Source organism: Mobula hypostoma, chromosome 1 (assembly GCF_963921235.1).
Source record: "Mobula hypostoma chromosome 1, sMobHyp1.1, whole genome shotgun sequence".
Taxonomy (NCBI): domain Eukaryota; kingdom Metazoa; phylum Chordata; class Chondrichthyes; order Myliobatiformes; family Myliobatidae; genus Mobula; species Mobula hypostoma.
Window position 1 is genome coordinate 252274004 of NC_086097.1, and position 13390 is coordinate 252287393.

At 44.0% G+C, this 13390-nt stretch overlaps 1 protein-coding gene across 4 annotated transcripts in view; it reads left to right on the top strand.

The window, feature by feature from the left end:
- The window catches only part of ndufaf6 (NADH:ubiquinone oxidoreductase complex assembly factor 6), a 47498-nt gene that overhangs the window by 17781 nt on the left and 16327 nt on the right, over positions 1–13390 (top strand). For all 4 annotated transcript variants that reach the window (XM_063042541.1, XM_063042536.1, XM_063042518.1 and 1 more), the window contains 2 exons: positions 4026–4128; positions 8135–8268. In XM_063042541.1, coding sequence (XP_062898611.1) covers positions 4026–4128; positions 8135–8268 — 237 coding nt within the window. The remainder of the gene's footprint in view (positions 1–4025; positions 4129–8134; positions 8269–13390) is intronic.

The window sequence follows — 13390 nt, forward strand, 5'->3', positions numbered from 1 at the left end:
CTCCTTTTTTTTCGTAACAGTGAAAACACCTTCTGAAAGCGAAAACAGGATACTAATGTAGGTCTTTCGTAACAGTGAGGTTTCGTAAAGCGAACGTTCGAAAAGCAGGGGACACCTGTACATTGTCTTTTCTTGGCAATCTGTTTACTGTGACTATTACTAAAATAAAAGAATAAGATGAAATTTGTATGTACTAAGAATGATGTGGAAGTACAATTGATTCTGGTTAATTGGGCCACATCAGGATCAGTACATTTTGGCTCAATTAAGAGGCTGCCCCAATTAGCTAAAATTTCATGGAAGTAGTTAAAAAGTATAAAAAAAGACAAACTACCATTTGATTGAGTAACAAGTTACATATTTAAATGAAATACAGAACAATTTAGAATATTACCAATACCCCTGCAGTAGTATAAAACCGCGCACCAAATAGTTATTGATGGAGGAATTAATCCAAAGTACACTGCCTTGTTCTTTTGATTGACTGCAAATGAACAAAATCAGCACAGACACCTGGTGTAGAAAGTGGACTGACTTCATACAATGCTTTCAACGCTTGAGTCCTTCAAATCTTCATTTTCATTGCACATTCAAGATGATTGTCGATTCCTTCAAATTCTTTGTAGTTTTTAACTTGAAGTATGATATCATTTCATTTTCACTCCCAACCATTTCTGGTATCTCCAAGCCTGAATGCTTGAAACCACAGTGATCAAAACAGTTCTGAATTGTCTTGTTGCTAATCTCTTGCTAACTATCGGCGACAGAAACCACTCCTTTTTGAACACAAACGCACAGCTATTTAAAGCTATTTTCTGTAAGCACAGAGTAGTGTCTAACGGCCACACAGGTGCACACAACTGACACTAGTTAGAAACTGTTCAGCAACGGTCTCCTATCCCAATTAAGCTATTAAAGTGTCCCAAATAAACAAAGGGAATCACAACTATTTATGGATTAGCTTTTTTAAAAGAGTTGTCCCAAATATGCAGCTGCCCTGATTAACTGATGATCTAATGAACTGGAATGCACTGTAAATGCAAACAGTGGGAACAGATCCATTCACATTCTCGTCCCAGATCTCCAGATACGTTTTTGTGTATAATGAGCTTTGGCATTTGTTTGGAGTACGAGGTGGAGTATGGAATGTGCACTCGTTCACTTGCTTGTGTTTAGTCCAAAGTTTGAAGGTGAAGTTCTCCCTTCTTTTAGCCAGGGACTTGCAGCAAACAATTTGACACAGGTTTTAGTCTCTGTAAAGGCAGCATCCATTATTAAGAGCCCCCGTCACCCAGGGCATGCCCTCTTCTCATTCCTCCGGCAAAGATGAGGTACACAAGCCTGAAAACACAATGCTTTCTTCCCCACCACCAATGGACATTGAACCCATGAACACCGTCTCAGTAGTGTCTGCTCTCTCTTTTGCACTACTTTTCAAATTAATTTAAAAATTTATATGTGTGTATATGTATATATATGAAAAATACATACTTTATATATATATATATATATATGTGTGTAAAAAGTGTGTATTTTTCATAGTAGTTGATTGATTTTATTGCAATGTACTGCGGCCCACAAAACAACAAACTTTGTGACATATGCCAGTGATATTAAACCTGATTCTGACTCAGAATTACCATCAGCAAAGTGAAGGTTACGATTCTCAAGCTGAACCTATTGAGAGAATTCTACATTCAGAGAATCACCCTGGTTGTCATTGAGATGTGTTCCAATCCTTTCTGATTATTCCCCCATTTTGACACATACAAAATGAGAGACAGAGATCAAGTGGATTACGAGTGACTTTTTCCCAGGGCTGTAATGGCTACTATGAGGGCCCATAATTTTGAGGTAATTGGAGGAAGATATAGGGGGGTGTCAGAGGTAAGTTTTTGTAGAGAGTACTTATACTTTATTGTCGCCAAACAATTGATACTGGAACGTACAATCATCACAGCGATATTTGATTCTGTGCTTCCCACTCCCTGGATTACAAATATTAAGTATTAAAAATAGTTAAAATTAGTAAATATTAAAAATTTAAATTATGAATCATAAATAGAAAATATAAAAATGGGAAGTAAAGTAATGCAAAAAAACCGAGAGGCAGGTCCGGATATTGGAGGGTACGGCCCAGATCCGGGTCAGGATCCGTTCAGCAGTCTTATCACAGTTGGAAAGAAGCTGTTCCCAAATCTGGCCATACGAGTCTTCAAGCTCCCGAGCCTTCTCCCAGAGGGAAGAGGGACGAAAAGTGTGTTGGCTGGGTGGGTTGTGTCCTTGATTATCCTGGCAGCACTGCTCCGACAGTGTGCGGTGTAATGTGAGTCCAAGGATGGAAGATTGGTTTGTGTGATGTGCTGTGCCGTGTTCACGATCTTCTGCAGCTTCTTTCGGTCTTGGACAGGACAGCTTCCATACCAGGTTGTGATGCACCCTAGAAGAATGCTTTCTACAGTGCATCTATAAAAATTAGTGAGGTGACAATCATGGGTGTACAGTGAGTACAGCAGGGGGCTGAGTTCACAGCCTTGTGGGGCACCGGTGCTCAGAGTGATTGTAGAGGAGAGCTTGTCCCCTATTTTTACAGCCTGGGTCCTCTCTGTGAGGAAGTTGAAGATCCAGCTGCAGATCTGAGTGCTAAGGCCCAGGTTCCGGAGCTTAGGAATCAGTTTATTTGGAATGATGGTATTAAAGGCAGAGCTGTAGTCAATGAAAAGGATCCTTACGTATGCGTCTTTATTCTCCAGGTGTTCTATGGAGGAATGTAGGGCCAGAGAGATGGCATCTGCTGTTGACCTGTTGCTCCGGTAGGCGAATTGCAAAGCGTCGAGGTTGACCGGTAGACTGTGGTTGATGTGTGCAATAACCAATCTCTTGAAGCACTTCATAGCAATTGATGTCAGAGCCACAGGTCGATAGTCATTCAGGTATGCCACCTTGCTCTTCTTCGGCACTGGGATTATCGTTGCCTTCTTAAAACACGAGGGGATCTTAGACTGAAGCAAGGAGCAGGTGAAGATGTCAGCAAACACTCCAGCTAGCTTGCTTGCACAGGCCCGGAGAACCCGTCCTGGCACGCCATCTGGGCCCGTCGCCTTCCTTGGATTTATCTTCAGGAAGGCCCTTCTAACGTCCTCCTCGGTGATGATAAATCTCGATGCCACCAGGTCCAGTTCATCTGGAGGGAGCAGGACGCTCCTCTTCTGTTCAAATCTTGCGTAGAATATGTTAAGTTCGTCAGGAAGAGAAGCGCCACAGTTAATGATATTCCCAGCCTTTTCTTTGCACCCAGTGATCTCATTTAGACCCTGCCATAGTCTACTGGCATCCCTCTGGTTAGCCTGGGCTTCCAACTTGGCTTGATATTGCCTCTTGGCGCCCTTAATGGCTTTCCGGAGTTCACGCCTGGATTCCGTGTAGCGACTGGTATCCCCGGACCTAAAAGCTGCAGCTCTAGCCTTTAAAAGGGACTTGACCTCATAATTCATCCAAGGTTTCCGGTTGGGGAATATCCGGATCATCTTGTGAGACACACAGTCTTCTGTGCATTTCCAAATAAAGTCCGTGACAGCTGAGGCATACTCATTGAGGTTAGCTGCCAAGTCCTTGAATACTAACCAGTATTAGTGTGTGGAATGAGTAATGAGTGTGTGGAACGCCCTGCCAGGAGTTGTGGTAGAGGCAGATACATTAGGGGCACATGGATGATAGAAAAAATAATGGAGGGCTACATTGGAGGGAAGGTTTTGATTGATCATAGAGTAGGTGAAAAGGTCAACACAACATTGTGGGCCAAAGGGCCTGTTCTATGAGCAAAGAAAATCAAATAATTAGTAAAGTGCTATGCTGTTGCAGCAGATTGTTCTCGCTCTAAATTCCAATCAAACTTAAACACTACCAGACAAAATATATACTACCAATGGAGCTTGTGACGCTGTATTATATTGATAAAATAGTTGTTTGTACTTGGTGTTGGTAAATTTTTATTATTAAGCTTATTGGGAAATGGTATGTTTCAGGAGAGGAATTTGAATGAGAAAGCGTATAGGAATATCCAAGAGCTTGAATCCTATGCAGAGAATGCTCAGTCGTCGTTCATCTACCTCCTCTTGGAAGTACTGGGTAAGAATATGCTTTATACATTTTGCATTGTGTGTGGATTCTTTAGAGTTTTATTTCTTACTTTAATGGCGAAAAGATGTATTTTACAACATTGGAAAGAGCTTAATGCTCCAACTACCTTTTTTTGGTTTTCTCAGACGATTTTATGTTTGAATCTGGAGAAAATTAGAAGTAACCTCTATGATTCTTCATTTAAATTTGAACAGATTTGGGGACCTTTTATTCGATATTTTCATTTAATGTAATATTTACCCTTCTTGTTTTCTCTTCACTGTTTTAATGGAGGTCGGGATTGAGGACGTGATTTTAAGTTTAACTCTGTTTGGTTTCAAGTTAGCCCATTGCTTTGCTTTGCTTTTAGTTAGTTGCACGGTGGGTTTTTTTTTGGGGTTTTTTTTTTCTTTTTTTCCATTGATATATATAAAATCTAGTATACTATTATGTTATCTTGGTTTCTTATGCTTAAATTACATTGTTTGTAGTATTTTCTTTTTGGTATTGTTATCTTTTGGAATTTTATTATACTTTAACATTGTATTAATGTTTATATGGCTTACCTTTTTTGTATACTTACTCAATAAAAAGATTTAAAAAGGATTCTTTAGAGTTTCTATAATTGTTATTCTGTAAGAAATCCATATTTACCAGGTAAAATTTATAGTGTTTTTGCATCAACACAGGAAGAGTTATTTGCAGCCTGATTGTGCTGAGGTGTGTGTCTATATAAAACATACACCAACGATAACAACTTGTGCATTTCTGGGATGTGGGTGGAAGCTGGAGCCACCCACACATTCAGATTTATTTATCACATCCACGTCGAAACATACAATGAAATTTAACAGCCAACACAACCCAAGGATGTACTGGGGGGACTTCCCTTAAGTGTCACCACACATTCTGGTGCCAACATAGCATGAGCACAATGTTCAGCAGAACAACAAGACATGACAACAGCAAAACAAGCTCCTTTTCCACTGTCACACGCACCCACAGACAGGTCTCCAAATCCAGGACAATCCAACCTCTGGTCCTTGCTTCCAGATGCTCAGACAGCGGTCCTCCAACCTCCAGTCCCCGGCTCGAACTCTCAGACATCAGTCTCCAACCTCCAGTCCCCGGCCCGAACTCTCAGACATCAGTCTCCAACCTCCAGTCCCCGGCCCGAACTCTCAGACATCAGTCTCCAACTTCCAGTCCCCGGCCTGAACTCTCAGACATCAGTCCCCCAACCTCCAGTCCCCGGCCCAGACTCTCAAACATCAGTCTCCAACCTCCAGTCCCTGGCCTGGACTCTCAGACATCAGTCTCCAACCTCCAGTCCCCGGCCCGAACTCTCAAACATCAGTCTCCAACCTCCAGTCCCCGGCCCGAACTGTCAGATATCAGTCTCCAACCTCCAGTCCCCGTACCGGACTCTCAGACATCAGTCTCCAACCTCCAGTCCCCGGCCCGAACTCTCAAACATCAGTCTCCAACCTCCAGTCCCCGGCCCGAACTGTCAGATATCAGTCTCCAACTTCCAGTCCCCGGCCCGAACTGTCAGATATCAGTCTCCAACCTCCAGTCCCTGTACCGGACTCTCAAACATCAGTCTCCAACCTCCAGTCCCCGTACCGGACTCTCAAACATCAGTCTCCAACCTCCAGTCCCCGGCCCGGACTCTCAGACATCGGTCTCCAACCTCCAGTCCCCGGCCTGAACTCTCAGACATCAGTCTCCAACCTCCAGTCCCCGGCCCGAACTCTCAGACATCAGTCTCCAACCTCCAGTTCCCGGCCCGAACTCTCAGACGTCAGCTTCTAACCTCCAGTCCTCGGCACGGACGCTCAGACATCAGTCTCCAACCTCCAGTCCCCGGCCCGAACTCTCAGACATCAGTCTCCAACCTCCAGTCCCCGGCCCGAACTGTCAGACATCAGTCTCCAACCTCCAGTTCCCGGCCCGAACTCTCAAACATCGGTCTCCAACCTCCAGTCCCCGGCCCGAACTGTCAGACATCAGTCTCCAACCTCCAGTCCCCGGCCCGGACTCTCAGACATCAGTCTCCAACCTCCAGTCCCTGGCCTGGACTCTCAGACATCAGTCTCCAACCTCCAGTCCCCGGCCCGAACTCTCAGACATCAGTCTCCAACCTCCAGTCCCCGGCCCGAACTCTCAGACATCAGTCTCCAACCTCCAGTCCCTGGCCTGGACTCTCAGACATCAGTCTCCAACCTCCAGTTCCCGGCCCGAACTCTCAGACGTCAGCTTCTAACCTCCAGTCCTCGGCACGGACGCTCAGACATCAGTCCTCCACCTCCAGTCCCCGGCCCGGACTCTCAGACATCAGTCTCCAACCTCCAGTCCCCGGCCCGGACTCTCAGACATCAGTCTCCAACCTCCAGTCCCCGGCCCGGACTCTCAGACATCAGTCTCCAACCTCCAGTCCCCAGCCCGGACGCTCAGACATCAGTCTCCAACCTCTAGTCCCCGGCCCGGACGCTCAGACATCAGTCTCCAACCTCCAGTCCCCGGCTTGAACTCTCAGACATCAGTCTCCAACCTCCAGTCCCCGGCTTGAACTCTCAGACATCAGTCTCCAACTTCCAGTCCCCGGCTCGAACTCTCAGACATCAGTCTCCAACTTCCAGTCCCCGGCCCGGACTCTCAGACATCAGTCTCCAACCTCCAATCCCCGGCTTGAACTCTCAGACATCAGTCTCCAACTTCCAGTCCCCGGCTCGAACTCTCAGACATCAGTCTCCAACCTCTAGTCCCCGGCCCGGACTCTCAGACATCAGTCTCCAACTTCCAGTCCCCGGCTCGAACTCTCATACATCAGTCTCCAACCTCTAGTCCCCAGCCTGGTCTCTCAGACATCAGTCTCCAACCTCCAGTCCCTAGCCTGGACTCTCAGATATCAGTCCCCCAACCTCCAGTCCCTCAATACCTTCAAATTCTTTGTAGTTTCTAACTTGTTGAAGTAGTGACATCATTTCCGTTTTACTCCCAGCTGTTTCTGGCATCTCTAAGCTTAAAATCAATGTGGAACATTTCTGAATTGTCTAACTGCTTATTTCTCACCAACTACCAGTGACAAAAATCACTGCATTTTGAACACAAACACATGCATCTGATGCCATATAAAAAATGGTCCATTCTCAGCACAGTGTAGTGTTTAGTGGCCACGCAAGTGCACGCGAATGGCGCTATCTTCTGTCCCAATTAATCAGCATAATGTCCCAAATAAAGGAAGGAAATCCAGGGTATTTTCTCTATTAGTTTTTGTTCTTTAAGGATTGTCCCAAACAAGTGGCTGCCCTGATTAACGGGTGGACCAAATAACTGGCTATTGTGTGGCGCGTGGCCAAGTGGTTGGGGCATTGGGCTCACGATCTGAAGGTCATGGGTCGAGACTCGGCCAAGGCAGCGTGTTGTGTCTTTGAGCAAGGCACTTAACCACACACTGCTCCAGTCCACCCAGCTGAAAATGGGTACTGGCTTATGCTGGGGGTTAACCCCGCGATAGACTGGCGTCCTATCCGGGGCAGGGGGGGAGTCTCGTACTCTCAGACGCTTCACGCCACAGAAACCGGCATAAGCACCGGCTGATGGGCCACTAAGGCTCGGGACAGACTTTAACTAAAAATCTATGTATTATATAATTAAATTTACATTATCTTTATCATAGTTTTTCATAATTTCTATTGTCATCTTTTATCTTCCTGGATATGCCTGCAAGAAAATGAATCTTTCATGTGGTGATATGTACGTACTTTACTGACTTCACGTTGTACTTGGCTTTCAGACTGTTTTCATCTCTTTATCTTGTTTTCATGTCAGGACTTTGAACCTATTTCTCTGACAGGTGTGAGGGATCTCCATGTGTACATGTACTGAGATGGATCTCTCTCTGGGTGTGAGGGATCACCCTGTGGTGTATCTGTACTGAGATGGATCTCTCTCTGGGTGTGAGGGATCTCCCTGTGGTGTATCTGTACTGAGATGGATCTCTCTCTGACAGGTGTGAGGGATCTCCATGCTGATCATGCTGCGAGCCACATTGGAAAAGCTCAGGGAATAGTCACATGTCTCCGAGCAACTCCCTATCACAGTACACGACGCAAAGTGTATCTTCCACTGGACATTTGCCTGCTGGTAATTTTAAATACTTGCTATTTTTTGATAATGAAACGTTGTCTAAGTCTTTTAAACAAGGTGGAACTGATGCTTGATGAAAGAATGGTACAAATGGTGCATTTCTTTGCAAGCGGTGGGTGTGGGGTATACGCTGCCTGAGGGGCAGTAGATCAGAGGTTGCTGGGTTCTTATTTAGTCAGGCTGTCTGTGGGTATATTTAAAGTGGAAGTTGATAGTTTCCTCAAAGGTTATGGGTGAGAAGGCAGCTGTATGGGGTTGAGTGGGATCCGGCATCAACTATGATGGAATGTTGGAGCAGACTCGATGGGCTGAATGGCCTAATTCTGCTCCTATGCCTGATGGTCTTTTTCGGAGGCTGTGCTTTCTGGTCCTAGACTCTTCCACCCTAGGAATCATCCTTTCAACGTCCACTTTCACCATTCAAAGGGTTTCAAGTAGATCGCCCATCATGAAATACAGCCGCTGGCATGCCTTTAACATTCAGTAGGTATCAGCAATAGATTCAAAGAGAGAGAGAGAGCTTCGCACAGGTTGGGGAGAAAAGTTTAAAAAAGGATGTTTTGCAGAGCTCGGCGCATTAGCGGCAGACCAGTCGATTTGAAAAGAGAGTGAGCTTTGCACAGGTTGGGGAGAAGAGTTTAAAAAAGGAGCATTTCGCGGGGCTCAGTGCATTAGGTCGGGGAGAAGTGCGCAGACACAGTAGCCCAGCATCGTGCCAGGGCCCTGCTGAGAAGGTTATGAGATAAAAGAGAGACTCTGTCCAGTGGAGCGGTCGGTGGGGTGGTGTAAGTCATAGTAGTCGACGTCATCATTGGGGCTTCAGTGAGGACGGGCCTAGGCAAGGTAGGTTACCTTTTTTCCCTCTCTGACAAGAATAGTCGGTATGACTGCGAGGCCAGTTTTCTGGGTGTCAGATATGGGATGTCCGGGAAACTTCCAGCCTCTCTGATGATCACATCTGCGCCAGGTACATCAAACTGCAGCTCCTTAGAGACTGAGTTAGGGAACTAGAGCTGTAGATCGATGACCTTTGGCTTGTAAGAGAGAGTGAGGAGGTGATAGGAGCTATAGACAGGTAGTCACCCCGGGGCCACAGGAGACAGAGAAGTGGGTGACTAAAGGAAGGCATCAGGTAGTGAAGAGCATTCCTGTGGCTGTTCCCCTTAACAATAAGTACTCCATTTTGAGTACTGTTTTTTGAGGGGGGTGGGGGGGGGAGGACCTACCTGGGGGAAGCAACAGTGGCTGTGCTTCTGGCACTGAGTCTGTCCCCTGTGGCTCAGAAGGGTAGAGAACGGAAGAGGATGGCAGCAGAGATAGGGGACTCAATAGGGGGACAGAGAGACGATTCTGTGGGCGCGAAAAAAGAAACAAGGATGGTAGCTTGTCTCCCAGGTGCCAGGATTCATGATGTTTCTGAGCACATACATAATATCCTGAAATGGAAGGGTGAGCGGCCTGAGGTCGTGGTACATATTGGTACTAACGACATAGGTAGAAAAAGGGTGGAAGTCCTGAAGACAGAACACAAGTTAGGACGGAAGCTGGGAAGCAGGACCTCAAAGGTAGTAATCTCGGGATTGCAGTCTGTGCCACGCGACAGTGAGTATAGGAATAGAGAGAGGAAGAGGATATATGTGTGGCTGAGAGATTGGAGCAGGGGGCAGGGATTCAGATTTTTGAATCATTTGGACCTCTTCTGGGGCAGATGTGACAAAAAGGACGGGTTGCACTTGAATCCGAGGGGAATCCTAGTTGGGAGTTTGCTAATACTATTGGGGAGGGTTTAAACTAGATTTGCCGTGGGGTGGGAACGGAAGTGAAGAGACAGAGGATGGGGAGGTTGGAGCACAAGTAGAGACAGTTTGTAGGGAGTTTGTGAGGAAGAATAGGCAGATGATAGAGCAAAGAAGCACTCAGTCTGATGGTTTGAGATGTGTCTATATTAATGCAAGGAGTATCATAAACAAGTCAAGTCAAGTCACTTTTTATTGTTATTTCAACCATAACTGTGAGTACAGAACATCATCGATATAAGATGTTTTCCAGGACCATGGTGCTACATGAAACAATTCAAAAACTGCACTGAACTACGTAAGAAAAAACACAAAAACTACTCTAGACTACAGACCTATCCAGCACTGCATAAAGTGCACAAAACAGAGCAGGCACTACAATAAATAATAATAAATAATAAACAAGACAATAGGCACAGTAGAGGGCAGTAGGTTGGTGTCAGTCCAGGCTCTGGGTATTGAGGAGTCTGATGGCTTGGGCGAAGAAATTGTTACATAGTCTGGTCATGAGAACCTGAATGCTTTGGTGCCTTTTGCCAGATGGCAGGAGGGAGAAGAGTTTGTATGAGGGGTACGTGGGTTCCTTCATAATGCTGTTTGCTTTGCGGATGCAGCGTGTGGTGTAAATGTCTGTGATGGTGGGAAGAGAGACCCCAATGATCTTCTCAGCTGACCTCACTATCCGCTGCAGGGTCTTGCGATCCGAGATGGTGCAATTTCCGAACGAGGCAGTGATGCAGCTGCTGAGGATACTCTCAATATAACTCTGTAGAATGTGGTGAGGATGGGGGGGTGGGAGATGGACTTTTCTCAGCCGTCGCAGAAAGTAGAGACGCTGCTGGGCTTTCTTCGCTATGGAGCTGGTGCTGAGGGACCAGGTGAGATTCTCCGCCAGGTGAACACCAAGAAATTTAGTGCTCTTAACGATGTCTATGGAGGAGTCGTCGATGTTCAGCGGAGAGTGGTCGCTCTGTGTCCTCTCCTAAAATCAACAACCATCTCTTTTGTTTTGTTCACATTGAAAGACAGGTTGTTGTCTCTGCACCAGTCCATTAGCCGCTGCACCTCCTCTCTGTATGCTGACTCATTGTTCTTGCTGATGAGACCCACTATGGCGGATGAACTCAGTGTGGTCAATACATAGAACTGTGACATTGTGGCCATTACAGAGACTTGGAATGTCTCAGGAGCAGGAATGGCTGCTGACTGTGCCAGGCTTTAGATGTTTCAAAAAGAACAGAGGGGGAGGCAAAAGGAGTGGGGGCGTGGAGTTGCTAATTAGGGACAGTGTCACGGCTGCAGAAAAGGAGGAAGTCATGGAGGGATAGTCTACTGAGTCAGTGTGGTTGAAAGTCAGAAACAGGAAAGGGGCAACAAATCTACTGGGTGTTTTTTTATAGACCACCACCCCCAATAGTAACAGGGATATCGAGGAGCAGATAGGGAGGCAGATTCTGGAACGGTGCAATAATAATAGGGTTTTTGTAATGGGAGATTTTAACTTTCCTAATATTGATTGGCATCTCCTTAGCTCAAGGGGTTTGGATGGGGTGGAGTTCGTTAGGTGTGTTCAGAAAGGTCTACATGACGCAATATGTAGATAAGCCAACTAGAGGAGAGGCTGTACTTGATCTGTATTGGGAAATGAACCTGGTCAGGTGTCAGATCTATTGGTGGGAGAGCGTCTTGGAGATATTGACCACAACTCTATCTCCTTTACCATAGTGTTGGAAAGGGATAGGAGCAGACAACTTGGGAAAACATTTAATCGTGGAGTTCTGCATAGGTATGTTCCATTGAGGCAGGTAAAGGATGGTAGGGTTAAAGAACCATGGTGTACAAAGGATATGGAAAATCTGGTTAAGAAGAACAGAGGAGATTTTAATTTTTGCTTAGACCCAGTCTTAGATAGATCAACTAAGGCTGTTACAAAATCGAAGGTAGCAAATCTAACTTTATCATTGATAAGATTTAAATTTGATTGATATATGGAGAAGAATCAATCCTAAAGAAAGAGACTATTCGTTCTATTCTCATAGACATAAAACTTATTCAAGGATAGATTTTTTCCTATTATCAATGCATATTCAACACAGAGTGAAAAATATGGAATATAAAGCAAGAATATTGTCAGATCATTCTCCTTTATTAATGACAATAATAATGACTGATAAGGAAGAAGTGGCTTATAGATGGAGATTTAATTCAACATTATTAAAACGTCAAGATTTTTGTGATTTTATGAAAAAGCAGATCCAATTTTTTTTGGATACAAATTTTCATTCAGTGGATGATAAATTTATATTATGGGATGCGATGAAAGCATATTTGAGGGGCCAGATAATAAGTTATACGTCTAAAATCAAGAAAGAATATATGGCAGAACTAGATCAATTGGAAAAAGAGATTACAAAATTAGAAAAAGAATCTCAAAGACATATGTCAGAAGAAAAACGAAGGCAACTTGTCAATAAGAAGTTACAATATAATATGCTTCAGACATATAGAATGGAAAAAGCAATCATAAGAATTAAGCAAAGGTATTATGAGTTAGGTGAGAGAGCACATAAAATTCTTGCTTGGCAGTTGAAAACAGAACAAGCTTCCAAAACAATAAATGCAATTAGAACAAGTGCAAATAAAATAACTTATAAACCTTTTGAAATAAATGAAACCTTTAAAAGTTTCTATTCTGAATTATATCAATCAGAATCACAAAATGATGTTAATGAGATAGATAGGTTTTTATCACAAGTAACTCTTCCAAAATTGAATTCGGACGAACAGAAGGGATTAGATATGCCTTTTACATTAAAAGAGGTTGAAGAAGCTTTAGGATCACTCCAAAGTAATAAATCTCCAGGAGAAGATGGTTTTCCACCTGAATTTTATAAAAAGTTTAAAGATTTATTATTTCCTCCCTTTATGGAGTTAATACGTCAAGCAGAAAAAATACATAAACTCCCAGAATCTTTTTCAACAGTGATTGTAATAGTATTGCCAAAAAAAGACAGAGATCCTATGAAACCAACATCATACAGGCCTATTTCTTTGTTGAACACGGATTATAAAATAATAGCAAAAATTTTATCGAATAGATTATCTAAATATTTACCAAAATTAATACATATGGATCAAACAGGATTTATTAAAAATAGACAATTGGCAGATAATGTAACTCAGCTACTCAGTATAATTCATTTGGCACAAAAAAGGGATGAGAAGAGTATAGTAGTAGCCTGGGATGCAGAAAAAGCATTTGATAGATTGGAATGGGACTTTTTATTTAAAGTATTAGAAAATTATGGGTTAGGAACATCTTT